The sequence below is a fragment of the Pseudorca crassidens genome, chromosome X (assembly GCF_039906515.1).
Source record: "Pseudorca crassidens isolate mPseCra1 chromosome X, mPseCra1.hap1, whole genome shotgun sequence".
NCBI lineage: Eukaryota > Metazoa > Chordata > Mammalia > Artiodactyla > Delphinidae > Pseudorca > Pseudorca crassidens.
Window position 1 is genome coordinate 117,247,456 of NC_090317.1, and position 25,015 is coordinate 117,272,470.

The 25,015-nt window shown below is 44.8% G+C and overlaps 1 protein-coding gene and 1 pseudogene across 9 annotated transcripts in view; both read left to right on the top strand.

Annotated features, from left to right (window-relative positions):
• SH3KBP1 (SH3 domain containing kinase binding protein 1) overlaps nt 1–25,015 on the top strand; it is a 344,093-nt gene that overhangs the window by 47,838 nt on the left and 271,240 nt on the right. For 7 of the 9 annotated variants that reach the window (XM_067724411.1, XM_067724414.1, XM_067724416.1 and 4 more), the window contains exon 2: nt 683–840. The exons of 1 other annotated variant lie outside the window; for it this stretch is intronic. In XM_067724411.1, coding sequence (XP_067580512.1) covers nt 683–840 — 158 coding nt within the window. Of the gene's footprint in view, nt 1–681; nt 841–25,015 lie in introns of those variants that run through there. One more of the 9 variants, XM_067724410.1, reaches the window with a different exon arrangement.
• On the top strand, nt 16,053–19,591 carry LOC137217495 (emerin pseudogene; annotated as a pseudogene).

Sequence of the window (25,015 nt, forward strand, 5' to 3'; positions counted from 1 at the left end):
CTATTACCAAGTATACAAAATCACCGTGGATTGGGAGAACAGTTTAAAATGGTATTGCTGCCTAAGAAGCCATCTGTTGTGAAGGCAGTTGTGCCCGCAGATGTGAGCGGTCTGAGTTGTTGGTTGGGCTGGCGGGGCCCTCTGTTATCGGCTGTGTTCACACGAGTTGTTGCTGAGAGGCGGGCATTATCTCTGTAGGGTGGGAATGATCATCACCCACATTTTGCACAACTGAGGCCCAGAGAGGTTAGCATCACGTAGTCTTGGTGAAGGAGAGGGCATCTGAGAGCCGAACCTGCACCTGTAGTTATCTGCCACCTCTGCACTTGGGGAAATGTTGCTGGACTCCGTCTGGGGGCGGGGTGGTGCACAAGTGTTGTTGGCCTTCTGTCATTGTGTGGTTTCCCCTCTGAAGCCCCTGCTGGCCCTGAGACCTGTAGGCCACTCTGCCTGTGCCTGACCGCAGACCAGCACTTTGTGGTTTCTGTGCTACAGGCCTCAGGTTAACCGAAGTCAGGCAACCGTGTGTGGCCCTGTTATTTTAAGTATTGGTAGAGGGGAAGCCCCTTGAATATGACTTTCCTGGCCTTCCAGGGCTGCTGGGCTTTGGACTTCTCCAACATCTGATCTAAAGTGCTGTTTTGTTTTGTTCTTGTTTTTGTTTGGTCCCTGTTCCTTCCAGTGGAGGCCATAGTGGAGTTTGACTACCAGGCCCAGCACGACGATGAGCTGACGATCACCGTGGGTGAGATCATCACCAACATCAGGAAGGAGGATGGAGGCTGGTGGGAGGGACAGATCAATGGCAGGAGAGGTTTGTTCCCTGACAACTTTGTAAGAGTGAGTACAAAGTGAAACCCTTTTCCTGTCTCCTGTGTGGGTTCTACTGCCCAAAGCTGTGGCGGCACTTGAGGAGGAATTTCATGGGACTCTTTAAGAGCTTGACCTCTTGTATGCTGTCAAGAGGAGCACGTATAGCTTTGCCCTTCATATCGGGGGATACTTGTTTTGAAATCACTTTCTTAAGGCCCGGAATGTTCTCTTTCCAAACTGTGTATCACTTAGAAAATGCTGGAAAAATGTCAAGCTTGTCAAATTGTTTTATTTGTGGACTTTTTTTATGCTTTGATAGTTTCAAAGACTCTTGCCCTTTACCATTCCATTCAAAATGGAGGTGAAACTCAGTTTTGACCACTTAAATCAAGTAGCAGTCAAACTAAATGCAGAATTCCAATTATGCCATGTTTCTAGCTTTGTATCATATTGCTTTCTTGATAGGAGCAGTATTATTTTCTTTTTCCCCTTCATGGCCATGAAGCATTGAGTAAAATCTGTTTTTTCAGTAAGGTTTTGAAAATTATGCTCTTTGCAGAAGGGTTAATTACAAAAAATGTAACTCAGTCGTGTTAAGAAATTTCATACCACACAGTTGTAAATAATAGTGGGAATTAGGTTAAAAAAAGGGGGGGGGCGGGAAATCACCTGCAGGCTGATCCCAGAGGGAAATACCAAGTGGGTCTAAAAAGTCCCTGGACTGTATCCTTCCTGCCCAGCGCTGGGCCAGATGGGCCTGTTCTTGGTGGGGAGAGCTGTGTGCAGGAATCCCCGGGGCCCCTGCTGTAGTTCCGGTGGCACCAGACCATGCCTGAGACCTGGGGCCATAGGGGGCAGGTGGTGTAGGGGACGCTGGGCCCAGAGAAGCAGGTGCCCCCCTTAAAGAGCCGTGTGGGCTACGTGGGAGGGTTTTATGGAAGGGGGTTGTTGAGGAAGAACAGTGATATGCTCCAGGCTTCACCCCCTGGGCCCTCTACCGGTACCCCGCCCCCAGTCTAGAACAAATAGAAAGCCAGTTTCATCTTTCTTCAGGATCTTGCCTCAGAGGATCCTGCTAACTTTTTCCTTGTCCTTTCTTCTTGGTGTGCAGAAAGCTGGGGAGAGTTTTGTGGGTTACATGCTGATAAACCTTGCTTTCTGTGAACAGTCGTGGGAGGATAGACATTTTTTCTTGGACTACAGTTGAACCTGGCAGCCCTCTCTCTCCCATTTTAAGAGGAGGAAAGTCTCACATCTGGGTCCCCTTGGGTTGAGTCTACTGATGTGTAAATGAGGGTGAATCCTTTTGCCCTTCCAAACAAAATCCCCAATTTGGGGACAAGGACCATCCTTGAAGTTCAGCCAAATTCTGGGTTGGAAGGGGGACTTTTCTGGATAAAAGAGGCAAAGCTTTCAGTGAAGATGAAGGAGGAAGGAGTGAGAGGGGAGGACCGTGGGAAGGAGAAGGGACTCCAACTCCAGTTTAGAAGGTGGGCCCCGCTTTGGAAGCCTTTAATGTGTCCTGTTGGCTTATTCCAAACCACAAATCCACAGCCTCTGAAACCTCGAGGTTGGCCTTTGCTCAGGGCCGGGGCACCATAAGCGTTTGTGGAGGCCAGGGCAGGGAGGGCAACGCGGGAAGAGCCCCGGGAGCACCGGGGAACAGGAGCTCGTCACTGTGACCAGGGCGGGGTGATGTGCTTCACCGCCAGGACCTCTATCCAGCCCGCTCCATTCGCTCGGCCTTGGGCTGGGCCAGCGTGGGCCACGGCAGCGGATCCTGCCCCACGGTGGCCCACGCGCTTTGTCTCAAGGGGAGGCTGGTGGGAGATGGCGGGAGGGAGGGAGGCCAGCAAGGTCAGGGGTTATCCCGCCGGCTCCCCGCTCTAGGCTTGCCTGGGTCTGGCTGTGTCCCTCTGCCAGATGGTGGCTGCTCCCATCAAGTCCCTTTCTTCTATACGTTCCTTTCCCCTCATCCCGGCAGGCCTGGGGCTCCCTTGTCTCTAGCCCTCAGCTGCCTCCCCGGAGCGTCTCTCTACCTCACCTACTTTGTAAAAGCCTCTTTATTAATCCCACCTCAGATTACCTAACTCGAGTGTGCCATCTGGGTTTCTCCCCCTCCCGAGCCCGACTGCCTCATCAGGCTAGTCTGAGGATTAGAGGAGACAGTGCGTGGAAATCACTTAGCATGTGGCCGGCCACCTTCCGAGTGTGCCGCTGTCCCTGTGGTGAAGGAAGGGACCCTCTCCCCTGGCCTGGAAGCCCCTGCCCTTGCCTAACACTTGTCTCACCTCGGCTAGAGCACCTCCAGGGCGGGGAAGTCTCATGCTTGGGAGGTGCTTGTTCCACCTGGGCCAGAAAGGATGTGGCAGGACCGGCTGGGGCTGTACCACTTGTGGCTGTTAGACTTGGCAGAAAAAGAAACTTCTCTTCTTTCGGATGGCTGAGTCTATCTTCAAGTCTTCACCCACTGGGAATGTTTTAGGCCTATTATTGAAAATCCAGTAGGTGGAGGCCGTAGGGTTTAACAATAAAGAACACTGCCATAGAGAGTTCTAGAAGCTGAAAATACATCTTTAGGTACTAATAATCATATTGGCATAAGTTCACAGTTTTGGAAGTGGGTTTACACATGCCTTATTTGGCTTAAGAATCATCTGTCCCCAGACTGAATTGGGTAATCTTGTGGCATCCCGTTGTTTATTTGTGTACCTTTATGCCAGTGTTACCGCTGTCAGAGAGCTTACCTTAAGCATTTTCTTGATTCATTTATCGGATCCTTAAACAGTGTCCCAAATGAACCTGATCCCCTAAAGTTTGGGGATTCAGTACCCACCCGCAACTCTGTATTGTCTCAATTTCTCAAAGGAAAAATACCAGGCAGTCCGGCCATCCCATCGTTAAGAAGATGCCTGGGCTTTGCCAGCTCTGGGGCTGAAATTTGTTGGCACCCGTAAATGTACCTAACCAGGCCCCGTGGCTTTTTGGGTTTGTTCCTCTTTTTCTTTTATTTAGTTAGTTATTATTTAATTTATTTACTGTACATGTAGAAGAAGAATCTTTTAAAATCCCTCTTCCCTTTCTTCTCTATACCTCTCTCTCATCCACTTCTTTTAGAATACATTTTTCTTTATCCCTCCTCCTTTAAAAAATTTATTCATTTTCAGGTGCGATTTACATAGAGTAAAATGTTGAAGTCATAATTGTATGGCTTGATAATTTTTTTAATGTAAGTGCGTGCCTCTGTAAGCATCATCCAGATCAATTTTATTTCTATCCCTCTAGAAAGTTCCATCATGCCTTTTCCCAGTCATTCCCCCTCTCATAGGTAATCTGTCATCATAGGTTAGTTTTGCCTGTACTGGAGCTTCATGCAAATGGAATCATACAATATGTGCTCTTTTATATATGGCTACTTTTGCACAACAGAATGTTGTTGTGTATAGCAGTACTTTGTTCTTGCTGTATAGTATCCCATTTTATGAATAAACTGTAATTTGTTTATCTACTCTCCTGTGGAAGGACACTTGGGTTGTTTCCAGTTTGGGTATTTTATGGAGACAGGCACTCATTTCTCTTGTGTATATACGTGTAGGAGTGGAATTACTGCCCTCCCTCACTTTCAACATATATGTTTTTCTCTGTTTACATATGTGGCCTCTGTGGAGGAGGGGTGTCCCACCTGTGCTGGGGCCTCATTTGTGCCTGAATGTGCTGGTCTTTGCATGGTTGACCTTTTGAGTATGACCGCTGAGGGGTCCTTAAGCACAGAACTCAATGTCCCAGGGATCATTTGATTGTTGGGCCCATGAACTATCAAAGGCTCATTCTTAGATTGTTAAAAACATGCCAGTAGAGAGCATGTGTCAAAGTTTTATTGAACTCATCTAATGAGAGAACTAGCATAATAACAAAACTGATTCAGTGAGGATGTGAGGAACTGATTAAAAAGTCCATGGAAAGAGGAATGTTCAAAGAAGATCAAAATGAAAACAACACTGTAAATTCAACTATACTTCAATAAAATTTTTAAAAAAAGGACAAAGAAGATCAAAATGGGTTCATGTCTTAGAGGACAGTAAAGTCTTAACCTCTGGGGTTATCATCTCTACCAGAAAAGAAAAAGAGGCTATGGCGTACCTTATTGTTTTTCTACATGTTATCCTCGGACTTTTATAGAGTTGTAAAATGTCCTAATAAAGTGTTGGTTAAGTCAGGTTATGTTTTCAGAGGGAATCAGATGACCCTTCGTGGTGCGGGGGGCACACTTATTAGAAAATGGATCAGCATGATGTTAAAAGTTCACACGATGATCATTTTTGGCTTCATTTCCAAGTTTTGGGTATTTTTTTTCTGTATAGACCACAATAGAGCATAATATGGGATATAATAGTAGGAGTCACTAGGATGAAATCCTCAAAGTCATTCATTTAAAAAAAAAATGGCTGCCCTCCTGAGACCTGAAACTACCACCTAGAACAGAAGGACAGCCACCAATGAGAGGCAGATGTGGGCTCTTTCACAGGGGTTCATTTTCCCCATGTTGGATTCACTGACCAGTGTCCCCCTTTCAGAACCTTACCTCAGAGGCAGACAACAGTGGCCATGAGTCCAGCAAAGGATTTATTAGCAGCCTTTTCCTGAGTTCTCCTGACATGTATCCACAGACAGACAAAGGAATTTCAAAAGGCAGAGGCCTTGAACCCATGGCTTGGGCCGCCATGCACGGGTCTGCCTGCTTTGGGGGGCGACCTTTGGTGAGGGGCAGCGGGACCCAGGCTCTTGAGTAGAAAGCAGGAAACTGCAGCAGGGGTTAAAAGAATGTGCTTGTTGATCTTTAAGTCGCTCTGTGCGCATAACACTAGCATGCGCCGCAGCCACAGGCCCCTTTGTCGAAGGCCGAGGTGTGTTTACTTGTAGTTGCAAGTCTTCTGCTGAGTGTAACAGTTTTCAGCTGTTTCCTATTGCCTCAGCTTTCATCTGCTAGGTGTTTTAGATCTCTCTCTGGCGTATCCAGAGCCTTTTTTGTATTTGTGTAAAGTGGCTGGTGAAAATGGTCATATTTTTCATCGATGAGGTGGAAGGTGAGGCTTTTGCCTATTTGCACCAGTCTGAGACAAAGCTCACGCTTACTTTGCTTGTCTTGATTTCAGAAAGAATCACAAATTTACTTCAGCAAGTGGCATAACAGAGAGATTTCCAAGTTGCTATTCTATACTCAGAGACCCTGAAGTAGATCTCTTGGATCCCATTTCACTTTGCTTTTTCACCCCAAGGGCCACTGATTTTGTGAAGTGTATGGGATATTGTCTTCAAGGTACTTGTGTCTCTTGGAAAGGCGGCGCGAGTTTTCCAGGCGTGTTTCATAGTGTGCGCAGCCTCGTCCTGCGCACGACTCTCGTGGTGATGTGCTCGGGGGTGGGGGTCAAGCCGAACTCCTCAGGGAGCGTTTACCGGGCTGCGACGTGCTGGCACCAGAGGCTGTGAGCACAAATGAGACGCCTGAAAAGGAACAAGGTATCATTACGAATGTAACTTCTTCCACAGGAGGACAGTGTTAGCTCCTGTGACCTGGCCTTTGGTCACACTTTACTCTGGGGCGCACATGTTAGACATTGTTCTGCAAATATGGTCCTGATTAAAATGCCACTTGTGAGGGTTTTGACTGGATTCATCAGGCAGCTCTGTTGGAACACGCTAAGTGAACCTACAGTTATCTTTTGGCCCTGATTGTTGTGTTACTTTATGGAATAATAATGACAACATTCTGGCTGCCTGGCTTTGTATGCATTATGTATAATCTGCTCGTGTCTGTCTGTGTACAAGGACTAAAATTTGTTGAACACTTAACGCCAGGCAGGAGTGAGCCTAAGCCCTTCACATGCTTTATCTCATTAAATCCTTTACACCCGTCTATGGCATAGATACCATTTTTTTTTATCACGCCCATTTTTTAGAAGAGATAACTGAGGCATCTTAAGGTTAAAAGACTTACAAGCTATGAGGAGCAGAGGACTTTGGAACTTGAGCAGACTGGCGCCAGACCCTGAGCTCAAGCAGGCAGCATTATCTGGGTGTCCAAATTGTCCTGATGGGGTTAAGCCCCTCACCATTATTACCCGCTGCATCCTGCCTTCCCCAAGTGTCCTGTCAATATTTTGCACATTTGTACCACTTGGAGAGAAGTCTCTCAGTTACTCTGCTAGTCTTTTTTTTTTTTTTTTTTAACTTTTATTTACTTTTACTTTTGGCTGCGTTGGGTCTTCATTACTACACACGGGCTTTCTCTAGTTGCGGCGAGCGGGGGCTACTCTTCGTTGCAGTGTGCAGGCTTCTCATTGCGGTGGCTTCTCTTGTGGAGCATGGGCTCAGCAGTTGTGGCACGCCAGCTCTAGAGTGCAGACTCAGTACTTGTGGCATGCGGGCTTAGTTGCTCCGTAGCATGTAGGATCTTCCCGGACCAGGGCTCAAACTCGTGTCCCCTGCATTGGCAGGCGGATTCTTAACTACTGCGCCACCGGGGAAGCCCCTGCTAGTCTTGAGTTAATAAAAAATTACGAAGTTACTTTACAAGTGGCATCAAGTAGAGATTTCCAGGTTGCTATTCTATATTCAGAATCATGGTTGTGAACTTGTTTTCTGCATTTTAAAGGATTCTCTTCAGAAATCAGGTATTTCAACTCAAAAGAGCAATCTTTGCCTGGATTTATGGGCTGGTGCTGTTTTTCCTATGAATTCTGAAAGCAAGTCAGTTCGGGAAAATATTTCATTTTACTCATTTGTAAGGAGGCTTGTTATTTTGTGGTGTTTAGGGTATGCTTTTCAGAAGGATCTTGGTTGTCTTTTCTTAGAGTGGTAAATAATCCAGTTGTGTGACTATCTAGTTGTTCCCCATCCGTGGGGCCCTTGCAAACAACCAATTCCAACTCGAATTATTCTTTAAACTTTCAATATATAGTTTTCTTTTAGGGAACAAAATCTTAAAATTAACAACTGGAGCCTGTTAGATGCTGTTATAAAAAATGGTACTCAGGCTTCCCTGGTGGCGCAGTGGTTGAGAGTCCACCTGCTGATGCAGTGGACACGGGTTCGTGCCCCGGTCCGGGAAGATCCCACATGCCGCGGAGCGGCTAGGCCGGTGAGCCATGGCCGCTGAGCCTGCGCTTCTGGAGCCTGTGCTCCGCAACGGGAGAGGCCACAGCAGTGAGAGGGCTGCGTACCGAAAAAAAAAAAAAAAAAAGGTACTCCAGGAAGGGTCCGGAGTAATTAAAGACAAGTGTGTTGCCAATAAAAGCCACACCAGTTGGCTGATTCCTCAGGCTTTGTCACTTGCAATGCAGGAAGTGTGTGTGTGTGTGTGTGTGTCTGTGTGGAGGGGTGTCTTGTGACTCAGGGAGAGTGGTCCCCTGACCGAGTTGATCTTGCTGATTATGCATAATGGAGTTTTATTTTCTTAATGACCGGATTATCGAATCTGAGCTTAGAAAGGGACTTGGGAATCATGTGTTTCAACCCCCAGCTTTCTAACAGGTCAAAATCTAAACCATGTAAGATGTTGCTGTGATCATTACTGGACACTTAAACTTGTATAGTGTGGCTGTCCCACAGGGGACCCTAAACCAGTGAGTCTCCAGTCTGGCCCTGCTCCAGGCACACTGCATCGTCAGAAGTTTGGAGTAGGGGCAGGAGTTGGTGTAGGGGCCTTGGAATATTTTTAAAAATTCATGTGACTTGCTGCTTGATGAAGCTTGGGCACTCCTTTTGTACAATGGGACTGATGGGCAGTGTCATCCTCTTTAATATCTTTTCTCAAGCACATGGCTTGGTAGCCTGTGACCTGTAGTTCTACATTTGAAAATATTATGTTATTTCTAAAGTATGTTTATGAATATATAAGGAAACATAATCATGCTAGAAATTGTAAAAACAAATGTGTACCACAAATACAAAAACAACGTACCAATATGTAAACAATGCTCTATGTGAGTCCGTTAGAATTAATACATGCTGATTGCAGATACTCTGGATTAACTAAACACTGGACTAAACGCTGCCTTCTACCCAGTGGTAGTGAGGTGGGCAGAATTTCTAGCAATGGTCCCCAAGATTCCACTCCTTGAATCCCCAGAACCTGTGAATGTGATGAGCTATCATTCCAGTAATTGTGTTACGTTATATGGTGCAGTTGACTTTACAAAAGAGAGATATTCAGGGGGGCTTAATCATAGCACGTGAGCCATTAAAAGAAGAGAAATTTCTCTGCCTAGTGGCAGAAGAGGAAGTCAGAGAGATTGAAACTGTGAGGAGGACTTGTGGCTTTGAAGATGGAGTGGTCATGTGAGAAGGCATACAGGCAACTTTATTGGAGCAGAGAGCAAACCTTGGCTAGCAGCCAGCAAGGAAATGGAGACCTCAGACCTCCTGCTTCAAAAATTGGATTCTGCCAACAACCTGAGTGAGCTTGGAAGTGGATTGTCCTCCCAAGCCTCTAGATAAGAGTCCAGCCTGGTTGTGTGTGGCTTAAAATACAGATAGCAAACTGTATCTGGGGCAGTTTGCTCCTTCCCTACTGGCATATTGTCAGTGGAGACCAAATGGGAAGTCTGGACTCCCACCCTCTGCCCTGGGCTCAGCAGTAGTAAGTGGCCCCCCTCACCCTCTCCACTAGATAGTGGGGAAGATGTTGCGGAGGAGGGAGCTGGAGAAAGGGATTCATTAAACCCATGGAGGAAATCTTGAGCAAAATCCTGACCAACACGTACATGAATCTGACCAGAATTAATGTGCCAAAAAGTTTGAGAAAATAAACTACAGTGTGAAATGCCACCCAAGTTTTCAGAGTGACCTCTAGGTAACACAAATGAAGAAGACCAGAATAGCCTTGCAAGGGCTCTAGAGACTAAACTGTCATGGCATCACAGCCCACAAAAGTAGCCCAGGATCTATATGCTTAATCTAAATAGGGTCAGTGCCTGCTAAATTTAAATAGGATCCAGAGTCTTATAACATAATAGCTCAAATGCCCAGGATAGAGTAAAAAAAAAAATCACCTGTCATACCAAGAACCAGGAAAATTGGAACTTAAATGAGAAGGCAATCAACAGATACCAACACTGGGAAGACTCAGATGTTGGAACTGTCTGACAAAAGCAGCCATCAGAAAAATGCTTTAATGAGCAATTACAAACACTATTGAAACAAACAAATAATTAGAAAATCTCAGCAAAAATTAGAGGTATTAAAAAAATGGAAATTATAGAACTGAAAAATAAATCACCATATTAAGTTCACTGGATGAGCTTAATAATAGAGATGACAGAGGAAAGAATCAATGAAGTTGAAGACAGATCAATAAAATTTACCCTGTCTATCTGTTGTCCAGACAACAGATGGAAACTAGTCTAAAAAAACACAATGAACAGAGCCTCAGAGACCTTTGGTACAATAACATTAGGTCTAACATTTGTGTCACTGGAGTCCCAGAAGGAGAAGAGAAGACTATAGAAATAAAAAGCATTCGAAGAAATTATGGGTGAAAACTCTCCAAATTGGGCAAAAGGGATAAACCATCAGAATCAAGAAGCTGAGCAAAACCCAAACAGGATAAACCCAAAGAAATCTATGCCAAGACACATAATAATCAAACTTCTCAAAACTTCTTTGTCTTTAGACAAAGAAAAAACAGAGAGTGAGAAACAATGTTTTACCCATAGCAGCAGAATGATTTGAATGACAGTGGATTTCTAATATGAAATCATGGAGTCTAGAAGGAAGCGCACAGCATTTTCAAGTGCTGAACAAAAAGAACGTTCCACTCTGAGTTCTACATCTGGTGAAAATATCCTTCAGGAATAAAGAGAAAATAAAAACACTCTCAGACGAAGGAAAACAAAGAAAATTTGTCAACAGCAGACCCACCCTTAAATAATGGCTAAAGAAAGTTCTCTAAACAGAAAAGTAAATGATAACAGGAGGAGGCCTGGAACTCCAGAAAGAAAACAAAACAAAACAAAACAAAAACAGTGGATGGGTAAAAATAGAAGTACGTTTAATAGGCTGTTTTTATCCTCATTAGCTTTTAAAATTATGTTTAATGGTTGAAGCATAAGTTATAATATCTGGTGTGATGTCAATATATGTAGAGATACTATATGAGAAAATTATGTTTAAAAAGTGGGGAGAGGGGACTTCCCTGGTGGTCCAGTGGTTAAGACTCTGTGCTCCCAATGCAGAGGGCCCGGGTTTGATCCCTGGTCAGGGAACTAGATGGCGCAACTGGGAGCCTGCCGCAGCTAAGGCCTGGCGCAGCCAAATAAATAAATATTTTTTTAAAAGAATATTAAAAAGTGGGGAGAGAGGGACTTCCCTGGTCACACAGTGGTTAAGAATCCACCTGCCAATGCAGGGGACACGGGTTCAAGCCCTGGTCTGGGAAGATCCCACATGCTGCGGAGCAACTAAGCCCGTGTACCACAACTACTGAGCCTGCCTGCTGCAGCTACTGAAGCCCACGTGCCTAGAGCCTGTGCTCCGCAACAAGAGAAGCCACTGCGGTGAGAAGCCCATGCACCGCAACAAAGAGTAGCCCCCGCTTGCCACAGCTAGAGAAAGCCTGCGTGCAGCAACGAAGACCCAAATGGAAGTAAGGTTTCTACACTTCACTTGAAATGGGAAAGCATTGATACCAGTAGTCTCTGGTAAGTTCCATATGTATATTGTAATAACCGAAAAAAAAAACCCAAACCACTAAAAAACTAAAAACCAATAAAAAACTATACAATGAGATATACTCAAAACGTCTATAGATAAATGTACAAGTAACTCACAGGAAGGCAAGAAAAAGGGGAAAGAGGAACGATAAACATGAAACAAAGAGAAAACAAATAATACAATGGCACACCTAAGCCCTAACATCAATAATTACTTTAAGTGTAAATGGTCTAAATATACCAATTGATAGAGATAACAGAATGGATAAAAAATGTGACTTAACCATGTGCTGTTTACAAGAAACTCACTTTAAATATATTGCTATAGGTGCATTAAAAGTAAAAGGGTGGAAAAAGGTATACCATGTAAAAATTAATTTTAAAAAAAGCAGGAATGGCTATGTATAATATCAGATGAAGTAGACTAGAGAGCAAAGAAAATTACCTGAGACAAAGAGGGACATTACACAATGATGAAAATGTCATTACACTAAGAAAACACAACAATCCTAAATATGTATGAACCAAACAACAGAGCTGCAAAGTATATGAAGCAAAAACGGATAGACCTGAAAGACAGATACATCCACAATAATAATAGTTGGGAACTTCAGCATCTCTCTCTCAGCATTTGAAAGAACTACTAAATAAGGTATCAGCAAGGATATAGAAGAACTGAACAGCATTATCAACCAAGCAGTTCTAATTAATATTTATAGAACACTCCACTCAAAAAAGAGCCTAAAACACATCTTTTTCAAGTACTCATGAAACATTTACCAAGTTAGACCATACCCTGGGTCATAAAACTGACCTCAATTTATTTAAAGGAGTGGAAATAATACAGAGTATGTTCTCTGACCATAATGTAATCAAACTAGAAGCCGACAACAGAAAGATAACAGGAAGATCTCCAAACACTTGGAAATCAAATAACACACTTCCGAATAATTCATAAGTCAAAGGGGAAGTCTCAAAGCAAATTTTTAAAAATACATCAAGGTGAATGAAAATGAAAACACAGCATATTAAAGTTTATGGGACACAGCTAAGGTAGTGCTGAGAGGAAATTTTATAGCACTAAATATTTAAGTCAGCATGGAGGAAAGATCTGAAATCAGTAATCTAAGTTCCTACCTCAAGAAACTAGAAAGAGAAAAGATCCCCTGCCCCCACCAAAGCAAGCAGAAGAAAGGAAATAATGAAGATAAGAGCAGGAATCATTGAAGTTGAACACAGAAAATCAACAGAGAAAATCAGTGAAAAAGCTGGTTCTTTAAAAAGATCAGTAAAATGGTTAAATCTTTAAGATGACTGAAAAAGATAAAAAAGAAGATATAAATTGCAATATTAAGAATAAAACAGGGGTTATCACTACAGATCCTGCAGCTATTAAAAAGACAGTAAGAGAATACCACAAAGAATTCTATACACATACATTTGACAATTTAGATGAAATGGACCAATTTCTTGAATATCACAAACTACCAAAACTCATCCAAGATGAAATAGGTAATCTCAGTAGTCCTATAACTGTTAAAGAAATTGAATTCATAATTTAAAAGCTTCCAAAAAAAGAAATCTCCAAGACTAGAAGGTTTCTTTGGAGATTTCCACTAAACATTTAAAGAACAGGCACCAATTCTACATAATCTCTTCCAGAAAATACAAGAGGAGAGAATGCCTCCTTGTTCATTTTATGAGGCCATTACAACTTGATACCAAAACCAGACAGACAGTATGAAAACCCAACAAACCAATATCCCTCAAGAGCATAGACACAAAAATCCTCAGCAAAGTACTAGGAAGACAAATCCAGCAACATATAAGAAGAATTATGTACTATGACCAAGTGAGGTTTATTCTAGGTATGGAAGGCTGCTTCATTGTTTGAAAATCAATGAATGTAATCCACCATATCACCAGACTATAGGAGGAAAAAATAATCACATAATCCTATCAATTGATGCAAAAAAATCATTTGACAAAATTCAACACCGATTCATGATAAAAACTCTTAGCAAAGTAGGAATATAGGGGAATTTCCCCAGCTCGATAAAGAGCATCTACAGTTAACATCATGCTAAAAGTGGTGAAAGACTGAATGCTTCCCCCGCCCCCGGAACAGGAACAAGGCAAGGATGTCTGTTCTCACTAGTCTTATTCAGCACAGTACTGGAGGTCCTGGTCAGCACAATGCTGAGAAAAGAAATATAAGGCATACGAATTGGAAAGGAAGAATAAAACTGTCCCTGTTTGCAGATGACATGATTCTCTATGTAGGAAATCCCAAAAATCTACAAAATAACTCCTGGAACTAATAAGTAAATTCAGCAAGATCACAGGATACAAGGTCCACACACAAAAATTATTTCTCTGTCCTAGAAATGAACACATGGAAACACAAATTAAAAGCACAATACCATTTATAATCAATCCTAAAACAATTGAAATACTTAGGTATAAATCTAACAAAACATGGACATGATGTGTGTGCTGAAGCTACAGAATGTTGATGAAGGTATTCACAGGCGATCGAGATAAATGGATAGGCAGATACCATGTTCGTGAATTGGAAAAGTCAACAAGGTAAAGATGTTCGTTCTCCCCAAATCTATAGGTTTACTGTAGTTCCTGTCAAAGTCCCAGTAAAGTGTTTTTTTGTAGACTAGCTTATTTTTCAATTTATATGGAAAATCAAAGGAATTAGAATAGGTAAAACAAGTTTGAAAAAGAAGAACAAAGTAGAAGGCGTCTATTCGATTTTATGACTTACTTTAATAGCTAAAGTAATTAAGACAGTGTGGTATTGGTGGAGGGATAGACACCAAGGTCAATGGAACAGAATAGAGAACCCAGAAATAGACCCACACAAATAGGTCCAGCTGATCTTTGACAAAGGTACAAGAGCAATCCAATAAAACAAAGAGTCTTTTCGTCTAATGGTACTGGGTCAGTTGAACAGTCAGAGGCAAAACTGAACCTCTACCTAAACCTTATACCTTATAAAAATTATCTCAAAATGGATCATAGATTTAATTGTAAAACATAAAACTATAAAAGTTTGAGAATTAAACACAAGAGAAAATCTTTAGGACCTAGGCCTAGGTGAAGAGTTCTTAGACATCACACCAAAAGGACATTAAAGAAAAAAAAATCAGTCAGATTTCTTCTGTCAGAAGAAATTAAAAACTTCTGTGAAAAACCCTGTGAAGAGGATGAGAAGACAGGTTACAGACTCAGAGAAAATATTTGCTAACCACATGTCTGACAAAGGACTTGTATTCAGAATGAATCAAGGACTCTCAAAATGCAATAGTAAGCAGTCAAAAAATCCGATTAAAAATGGTTAAAAGATGTGAACAGCCATTTCACTGAAGAGGATATACAGATGGCAAATAAGCACGTGGAAAGATGTTCAACATCATTAGCCATTAGAGAAATGAAAATTAAAATCACAATGAGATAGTACTATGTATTCTAATATCTATTAGAATGAGCACTAGAATGGCTGAAACAAAAAAATAGTAGTAATGCCAAATGCTGGCAAGGGTATAGAGAAACTGGTTCTCTCAGACGCTGCTGGTGGGAATGTAAAAGGGTTCACCCAGTCTGGAAGATAGTCTAGCAGCTTCTTATAAAACTAACTTTGCACTTGCCACGTGACCCAGCAGTTGTATTCTTGGACATGCATCCCAGAGAAATAAAAATTTATGTCTACACAAAAACCTGTACCGGAATGTTCGTGGCAGCTTTATTTATAATAGCCCCGAATTGGAAGCAATTTGAATGTCCTTCAGTGGGTGAATGGTTAAACACACTCCATTGTTATACAGCAGAAACTAACACAACATTGTAAAGCAATTATACTCCAATAAAGATGTTAAAAACAAAAAACACACTCCAGTCCATCCATTCAATGGAATACTACTCAGCAATAAAAAGGAATGAATACAGGCACCAACTTGGATGAATCACAAGGGCATTGTGCTTTGGGAATAAAGCCAATCTCAAATGTTATATACTATATGATTCCATTTATATTACATTTTCTAAATGACAAAATTACAGAGTTGGAGAACAGATTACTGATTGCTGTGGGACAGTGACAGGGCGGGGAGAGGACTGGTGGAACTATAAAAGGGTAGCACAAGGGAGTTACTTTGTGGAGATGGAACAGTTCTGTATCTTGATTGTGATGGTGGTTACGCAAATCTATACGTTGGATCAAATTGCATAGAGTTACACACACACACACACACACACACACACACACAGTTTTTGCATCAGGGCATGCAAAAACTGATGAGGGCTGAGTAAGAGGCATAGTGTAGTTATCAGTATTATACCCATGTCAGTTTCTTCCTTTTGCTATTGTACTCTAATCATATAAGATACCATCACTGGAGGAAGCTGGGTGAAGGGTTCATGGGACTCTGTGCACTATTTTTGTAAGTTCCTGTGAGTAAATAATTATTTCAAAATAAAAAGTTAAAAAAATAATGCCACTGGGTTTCACCTTTGGTTGTACCTAAGCATCCACTGAGGAGCTTTATAAAATCCCGACATCCGGGCTGTACCCCAGACCCACCTGTATCTCTGCTCGTGAGTCCCAGCATTGCTATGTTTTAGGATTCCTAACTCTTGTTCTTGTTTTCCATTAAATTAAAAACAAACAAACAGGGACTTCCCTGGTGGTCCAGTGGTTAAGGCTTCGCCTTCCTATGCAGGGGGTGAGGGTTCCATCCCTGGTTGGGGAGCTAAGATCCCACATGCCTCGCGGCCAAAAAACCAAAAAACATAAAATGGAAGCAATATTGTAACAAATTCAATAAAGACTTTAAAAATGGTCCACATTAAAAAAAACCTTTAAATAAAAGCAAACAACCAACCACTTTCCCATCCTCTCTTTTCCTTACGCCATAGTTCTCCAGCCTGTCCTGGGTGTTCCAGTCATCTCTCCCGTGGTCTGATTCTGTCATCTGCATTGTGTTGTGTTGGGCATGGCTGGGATTTAGGGGAGCCCCGCCCACTGTGCAGGTACAGGGAGGTGTCACCATTTGACCTGTCTGTGGTTGGCCTGGAGAGCGGCAGAGCCAATGAGAGAAGCAGAACGGGAGGAGAGAAGAGTGGAGGAGGAAAGAAGTGGGTGCAGGCGAGAGGAGGTGGAGGGCCTCGGAGACAGTGTTGATGAAAGGGCCTGGGTGTAGGACACCGCCTGGCACGTCTCCTGGGGCAGGCTCATCCTGGGACTGCTCTGACGGCCGTCCTGCTTTTGCCTCACGTTGAGGCTCCAGTGATGATCCTGAAATACAAATCTGATCACATTCCTTTCCCCAGGCACTGCACATACTTTAAAGATCCTTCCTTGGCCTTTCCTTTGGTTTAAGCTGGAGACTAAACTCTTGAACGTGGTCAGCCCATGGGCTGCCGACCCCCACCTTTCTTTCTGGCCTTGTCTCCCACCTCCCCTCCCTGCACCCCATTAATGCCTTCTCTGCCTGGGAAACCATCCTCAACCTCCTGACTCTTATAAACACCCGTTTTCTGTGAGTCTTTGTGGTGCGATATTTCTCTCCTCAGTAGCACTTGTCACCCTTGGGATTTAAAATCTGTTTTTGTGGCTATTTGACGATGTCCCTCTTCCCTATGGCCTCTGTGCGGCATTGTGTCCTCGGTGCCTGGCGCACAGCAGTGCTTTTCCATATTTGTTGAATGGGTGACTATCTTTGTTGCTTGTTTCCCCACACTTGTGGTTATTGGCACCGTTGGAAACTTAGCCCTTACTCTTTGCACGGTAGTGGCAGTGGCCACTTAAATAACCCGTGGTCTTAAGCTGTGACTTCCAGAAGCGATACGGCCCGAGGATTGCCAAAGGAACTGATCCTCCTGGCCCCTGGGAAATGCAGCTGGGTCAAGTTCAGTGGTGGAGCTAGCAGTCGATTTGAAGATGGCATGATGAGCAGCGGTCTCAGGCTTCCATGTTGAATTGATGCTTATGTTCTTTGTTTTTTTACCAGCTTAGAGTTCATTGCCTGCTGACAAGATACCACATAGCCTTAAATTTGGGGGCTATAAGGATGTACGCAGTAATATAGAAAATACGTATGCTGTGAGTGAAAATGCAGGGTACATAATTGTATACGTAGCATGTTACACAAACTACCGAACAGTGTGTATAGGGGGAAAAGTGCTAAAATGTTAATAGTAGGGGTTTTGGTTTCTTTATTTCTCAGATTTTTAAAAGTTTATTTAAAATGGAAAAGTATGTATTTTGATCTGATTTGTTTACTTCTCCTCAGGGATTGAGGTGCATTCATCCTTCAGCTTCTTGTGATTGGGGTAGCTCCCAGGTGTATGTTACTTTTTCTAAATTGTTGTTTTTTAAATCCCCCTAGTCTTCCAAGAGAATATCAGGTTAATGAAAGCAGCAAATGAGCTGGGTTAATGGACCCCTCGCTATGTAACTTGGTTTGAGTTTTTATCGGGTCTGTAGGTATCTGAGTGTGCAGTGATAAAGCATCTTTACTGACAGGGCGCGGGGCCCGCAGGGGCCGCGGTTGGACGCGATTGTGACGCAGGCGTGACGCGGGCGATTGTGACGCAGGCGTGACGCGGCCGCTCCCGAGGCGCTCGCGCTGCTCCTGTCGCGCTCTGAGGCAGTCGTAGCTCCGCCCGTAACACCAGGCCCGGGCCACCCCCAGGCCTCTGCTGCCCGCTGGCCGCCATGGACGACTACGCGGCCCTGTCAGACACCGAGCTGGCTGCCTTGCTGCGCCAGTACAACATCCCACACGGGCCCGTCGTCGGTTCCAATCGGAAGTTCTACGAAAAGAAAATCTTCGAGTATGAGACCCAGAGGTGGAGGCTCTCGCCCTCTAGCTCATCGTCCTCCTCTTTGTCCCGTCGGTCCTCGGACTTAGATTCAGCGTCCGTGGACTCGGATGTGTACGATCTGCCCAAGAGAGAGGACGCCTTACTTTACCAGAGCAAGAGCTATAATCGTGACTACTGTGAGGAGAATTACTTGACCACCACGACTTACGGGGAGCCTGAGTCTGCGGGCACATCCGAGGGCTTCCGCCAGCCCTCGGCTTCGCTCCGTGGTGCTGACACCTTTCAGCACCAGGGTCGCGATGATGGTCTTTTCTCTTCTGAAGAGGAGGGCAACGATAGGGAACGCCACGTGTATGGCCGGGACAGTGCCTACCAGAGCATCGCACACTACCGCCCAGCTTCCAACATCTCCAGAAGCTCCCTGGGCCTGTCCCGTTACCCCAGCTACTCCTCCACCTCTGCCGTGTCCTCGCCTTCATCTCCTCTTTCGTGGCTCGACCGCCGTGCCATCCGGCCAGAAGAGTGGGCCCCTGAGGCTGCAGAAGAGTGGGTCCCTGAGGCTGATCTGGGCGAGGATCACGAGCTCCCACTTTGGAGCGACCTGCTTCAAGTTCTGATATTTACTCTAATATTGTATCTTCTCTATCGCTGCTTGCTGGCCTAGGATAGCGACCCCTTCCGGGCAGAGCCCTAATGCTCTGGCTTTGTGGCTTGGGGCCAGCTGATATTTGAAGTCCTACATGACTGCCTTAGCAGTGTTTTCTGGGGGAGGGGGGTTGGGGCTTATTATTGCATGTTCTAGCGTGGGGGTGCTGGGACAGGGGCAGTGTAGCAAACACTGCCTTCCCCGGCCTTGTGCTGTCAGGGAGGCAGCAGGCCTGGGCCTCTGCAGCATGGTGGGCCTGGACAGGTGTTCCTCTGGAGCCTCCTGGCCCTACTTGCCTCTGACCCTTAGGGCCTAGGAGGGCAAGAGCCTTCTCCTGGAGAGAAGAACATGGGTGTCATCATTGCATGCCTCCTATTCATTCACCTCATTGGGGGGGATTAACCAAAGGCCACCCTGACATTTCCACAGGCAATAAAAAGACCGTTCACTTAAAGAAAAAAAAGAAAGCATCTTTATTTTATCACAGATGGTGACTCAGAGCGCTGGTTTTGGGGTCAGAGAGCTGAGAGCTGAGCTCTCCTCCCACCTTGGGCAAGTTATTTAAGCTTTCTGAGTTTCTTTCATTCATTTATCAAATGTTTATTTTGTGTTTGCTGTGTTATAGGCACCAGGGAAGACACTGAACAAATCAGACAAAAATCCTTGCTCTTGTGTGACTTACATATAATGAATAAGTTATATAGTATTTGGAGGGAAAAAAAGCAGGGGAGGGGGAATATGAATGTTGGGAATGGGATTGCAGTTTGTGATAGGGAGGCCAGCAAAGGCCTCACTGAAAAGGTAACCTTTAAGTCAGGAGTTGAGGAAGTGAGCAGGGGAGCCCTGTGGGGATCTGTGGGAGAGCCTTTCAGGCAGAGGCAATAAATAGCACATGCAAAGGCCCTGAGGAGGGAAAGTCCCTGGTGCATTGGAGAAACAACAGAGACCACTGTGCTGGAGAGGAGACAACCAGGGAAGAGCAGCAGGGGATGGGCTTAGAGGTCACGGGGCCACTGTAAGCCCTGGGACTCTGAGTGAGATGGGAAGTTTTCACGGCAGCAGTGGAGTGATTTGGCCGGGGATGCTCTCACTGGTTCCTTCTGGCTGCAGTGTTGAGAACAGACTGCAAGGGGCAAGGGTGGAATCAGGGAGGGCAGTTTGGAGGCCAATGCAGGAATCCAGGGGAGACCAGTGGAGAAGTGGTCAGATTCTGGATACTTCTGAAGTTAGAGCCCCCAGGATTTGCTGAGAAGGCTGGATGTGTATTGTGAGAGAGGGAGAGAGGAGAGAAGGGTGACCCTAAGGTTTTTGTACTGAGCCCTGGCAAGCAGTTTGAGGAGGTGAGTCTGGATTTCAAGGGGCAGGGCCAGGCTAGAGATAGGAATTTGGGGGTCCTTCAAAGATCAAGATCACCAGGGGCGAGAGTGTGGTCAGAGGCGAGAGGAGTCTTGGGTCCTCCAGTGTTGAAAGTGAAACCAGAATTGAGACTGACAGGGAGTGGTCAGAAGGGGAGGAGAAGAGCCAGGCAAGTGAATGTTCTGGAAGGTAGGAGGAGAAGGTGCTTCAGGTCAGGGGGAGAGAGTGGTCACTTGGGCCCGGGCCCTCTCCGCAGGTGGCTCCCAGCGTGGGGCATGAACGGCAAGGGGGGTTCTGGGTGGGGGGAGGTGGCTGGGCCCAGATCGCTGCCCATGGCGAGCAGTGGAGCAGCCTCGGATGGTTCCTCTGCCTCTGACGCAGCTGCTGCTTCTTTTTTTTTATAATTTTTCTTTTGGCCGTGCTGCGCGGCATGCAGGATCTTAGTTTCCCAACCAGGGATCGAACCCACGCCCCCTGCAGTGGAAGCAAGGAGTCTTAACCACTAGACGGCCAGGGCAGTTCCTGAAGCAGCTTCGTCATCTGTGAAAGGAGACAGTACTCAGATCCTGGTAGAGTTTTTGTAAGGGCTGCAGTTATTTTCTCACGTGCCAGGTACTGGGGAGCTCTGGGAACACAAGGATGAATAAATAATAATGTATGTTAAGTCCAGCTACACATTATGAATATTGTTATTAATAATGATGAGCACCTGGCATAAGGGGAGCTCAGGGTAGGGGCTTTCCCCCCCACCCTTCCAGAATGAGTCCAGGTTTGGGCATATAAATGAAAATTGCTACTATGCTTAACTGCAAAATATAACACTCTCCTATTATGTTCATGCATTTAAGTACAGAATGTCTCTAAGGTTTTAAAAAATGTGATCGGTAGTACTGGAGCTCTTAAATCATATTGTAAGAGTTAGAATTGAAAAAAAAAGTTAGGTTCACATGCCCGCCAAATGTACGAATTCTTCAGGCTGATAAATTTCGAGGTGAAAAAAAAGTTGGCGTCTCCAAAAACAGGGAGCAGAACATTCCAAGTTTATAGCACAAAGTAAATTTGATGCATTGTATAAAATCTTTATTTAAGGAGCCCTTAAGGAATGTATACCATCTTCCAAAGTTTATTGAAGAACATGAAATGGAATCATTGGTAGTTGTTTAAAATAAAAATGGTAATTTTTAGAATAAAAGTTTTCATATGTGAACAAGTTGCATGATAACTAAACTTCTCCGTTTTAGATTTTCAACTCATCCATTTGACTTTTATTTGATGATGACCTTTTTAAAAAAATTGTTTATTTATTTTGGCTGCATTGGGTCTTTTTTGCTGTGCGCGGGCTTTCTCTAGTTTCAGCGAGTGGGGGCTACTCTTTGTTGTGGTGTGTGGGCCTCTCATTGCGGTGGCTTCTCTTGTTGCGGAGCACGGGCTCTAGGCGCACGGGCTTCAGTAGTTCTGGCACGCGGGCTCAGTAGTTGTGGCTCGCAGGCTCTAGAGCACAGGCTCAGTAGTTGTAGCACACAGACTTGGTTGCTCCACGGCATGTAGGGATCTTCCTGGACCAGGGCTTGAACCCGTGTCCCCCGCATTGGCAGGCGGATTCTTAACCACTGCGCCACCAGGGAAGTCCCGATGATGACCTTTTAAAAATCATATTTTCATTTAAGGTTTCTTTATATATGTAAAAACGTCTGTAGCATGGGTAATATTGAAAAGCTGATCTTCCCCCTTCCCCACAATACATTGTGTGCTGGAAGAGAGCCTGTTGTTGTGCCCTTGTCTTTCTACTAAGTCATTTCATTCAGCCTCTTCTGCTGTGATCTGTGAGCCTGGTGAGGTCAGCCACATTCAGCACGTCCTTACTGCGGTCTGTGCCCAGGACTCAGCGGGCTTTGACCTGGAGCAGTTTGTGCCCAGTGATCTAGAAGCCGGAGTCTGCATTTATTAGCCCCAAGACCTTGGGGAACCTATTTAATCCCTATGCCCAGGTATCCATTTATTTCCTCCTGTGAAAAATGGGAAGGCCACAATGGTATACCTCTTTGTTAGTGTCCTTGGAAGGATGCATGAGATCACATGTGTAGGGCAACTCACAGGAGTGTTTGATACTTATTAATCAGTTAACAAATATTAGCTATTAATAGAAGTATTCAACCACTCTGAGAGACTGAAAAAATACAGAGATGGTGTTTGTCAGTTGGATGCTGTGGGCAGCGGTGCTGAGCTGGAGGTAGGGGTGCAGGTTTTCTTTGTGGTGGGGGAAGTAGCAGCCCTGGAAGATGGAAGGGTGGGGGAGCTGTGCAGGGAGGGCCACAGTCTGCGATGCCCTTCGTCCCAGTCAGCCTGGCAGGGAGCTTCTGAGCCAAGGCTGCCCAACGGAGGACCAGAAATGGGCAGAAACAGGCAGAAGTGGCCAGGCGCTGACACTCCCTGCCTGCCCCCCAGGGCAGTGATTGGCAGGGGCTGCCGAGGGGAGCGCGACCTCAGCTTGAAAGCAGCCTAGGATCTGGGGCAGATGCTGAAGACAGGAGGTCTGTCCTGAAGGGGCAGGTGGGCAGCACACCTCAAGGGCTGCCCAGGAGATGTTTCATTTCACTTTAGTTTCTTAACTCCCAAGGGGCTTTGAAATAATGTGTTTCCCCCTGCCCCCAGGCTCAGGGGTAAATTTCATCATCTTTCTGCCACTGAGGAACATGAGACAAGAAGTTCTCGAGGGAGCTTCAGGGAGAGTAAAGGTGAAAATGTGAATGTCTCTTTAATATGTGGTCACCGCATACGTTAACACGAAAGCCACACACAGATGTATTTAGCTCCTTGTGGAATGAGGTGCATGACTTTGGCCCCTTTTCGCCCTTCGCTGCCTGTTTTGCTCGTCATGAAGGAAGGAGTGTTTCATTTGTTGTCATCCTCCCTCTGGGACCACCACGTTTGTCTCAAGAAAACCGACAAAGAGATGATATCCTGTGTCTGGGTGTCCGGGTGGAAAACAAAGCGGGCTGGCCTGCGTTTGTGAGCCAGGAGGTTGTCCAAGCCAAACCACATCCTGCCCCGGCTTTCTTGAGGCAGGTGGTCCCAGATGGAGGCCTAGAGCGAGGAGCCGTGGACCTCGCTCCCCCGAGAGACCTGGGACGCCGCTCCGTTCCCAGGTGGTGTGGGGACACTGTGACCGCTGTCTCCTCTTACACCCAGCCTTTCTTCAAAGGAGGCAGGACAGCTCATTGGTGGCCGTGCTGAAGCTCTCAGGGCTGTAATTTTCCTGGCTGTAAAACAAGGCCATGGTCAAGATCTGAGATAACTAGTTTCAGTACAGTGGGGGGCCAGGTTACAATGAAAAAGGACCGGTTTTTGCACATCATGGAAGAAAAAAATAAATTCAAATTGTATTTAAAAGATTTACCATAGATGTGCATTTTAGTCATGACTGTAATAACTATAATTGGCATTGATGTGTTAAAACGTGAATATGTTCTTAGCAAGGCCGTGCGTGTTTGGACAGCATCTCATTGTCTGCAACATGATGCCAGCTGCTGAAGGCTTAGGTTACTCAGGATTTGTTTTCTGACCACATACGATTCATAGTAAAGAAACGGCATTCAAATCAATAGGTTGGCAGATTATGGGCAAAAGATTCACCATGAGTGTTTAACACCATAATCATTATCAAGTTATAACTGCTAGACCTGTAGTCACACTGTACTATTGAGGCCTTCATGGGCACAAATAGAAAAGGAATCAGGTTTATTGCTGTCGTTCTGTAACTGCTCACAGCTTGGCTTGTATTCTATCTTTAACTATTCCTCTCAGTGGCAAAATCGTGAGTGTGTGCACAACTTTTTTCTCTCCAAATCTTGAAACTGGAATAATTGCCAACCTGACTACAAAAAAAGTACATCTGCCATATGAAAGTAGCTTCGGCTATTCTGTGTTAAATGAATAATTATGACACTAGGCTCTGGTGGCACATAATATGAATTTTGAAACACATTTGAAACTGGAGCGTGTCAGGTTTGTGTGGTTTCAACTGTTGAGAAATTGCTTCTTTGTGCTTATTGATATTTTTTTTCAGGGAACACTCTGTTATTTGGTTCAAAATGTCACATGACAGATGATCTCTTTGGTACATATAATCCGTGCAATTATAGTGTGAGCTTCTCCTGTCAGTGGTGGTTAAAAATCCATATACCTTTCTCTTACCTCTGATATATATATATATATATATATATATATATATATATATATATATTTTGCTGTACGCGGGCCTCTCACTGTTGTGGCCTCTCCCGTTGCGGAGCACAGGCTCCGGACGCGCAGGCTCAGCGGCCGTGGCTCACGGGCCCAGCCGCTCCGAGGCATGTGGGATCTTCCCTGACCGGGGCACGAACCCGTGTCCCCTGCATCGGCAGGCGGACTCTCAACCTCTGCGCCACCAGGGAAGCCCCGACCTCTGATATTTTTAATTCAGTTTAACTCATCCCTTTATTAAAGCTTGAATTTGAATGGGTTCCATTAACAGGTATTTTTAAAAAATATTTATCTTTATTTTTGGCTGCGTTGGGTCTTTGTTGCTGCTTGTGGGCTTTTCTCTAGTTGCAGCGAGCGGGGGCTTCTCTTGTTGTGGAGCACGGGCTCTAGGCGCGCAGGCTTCAGTAGTTGT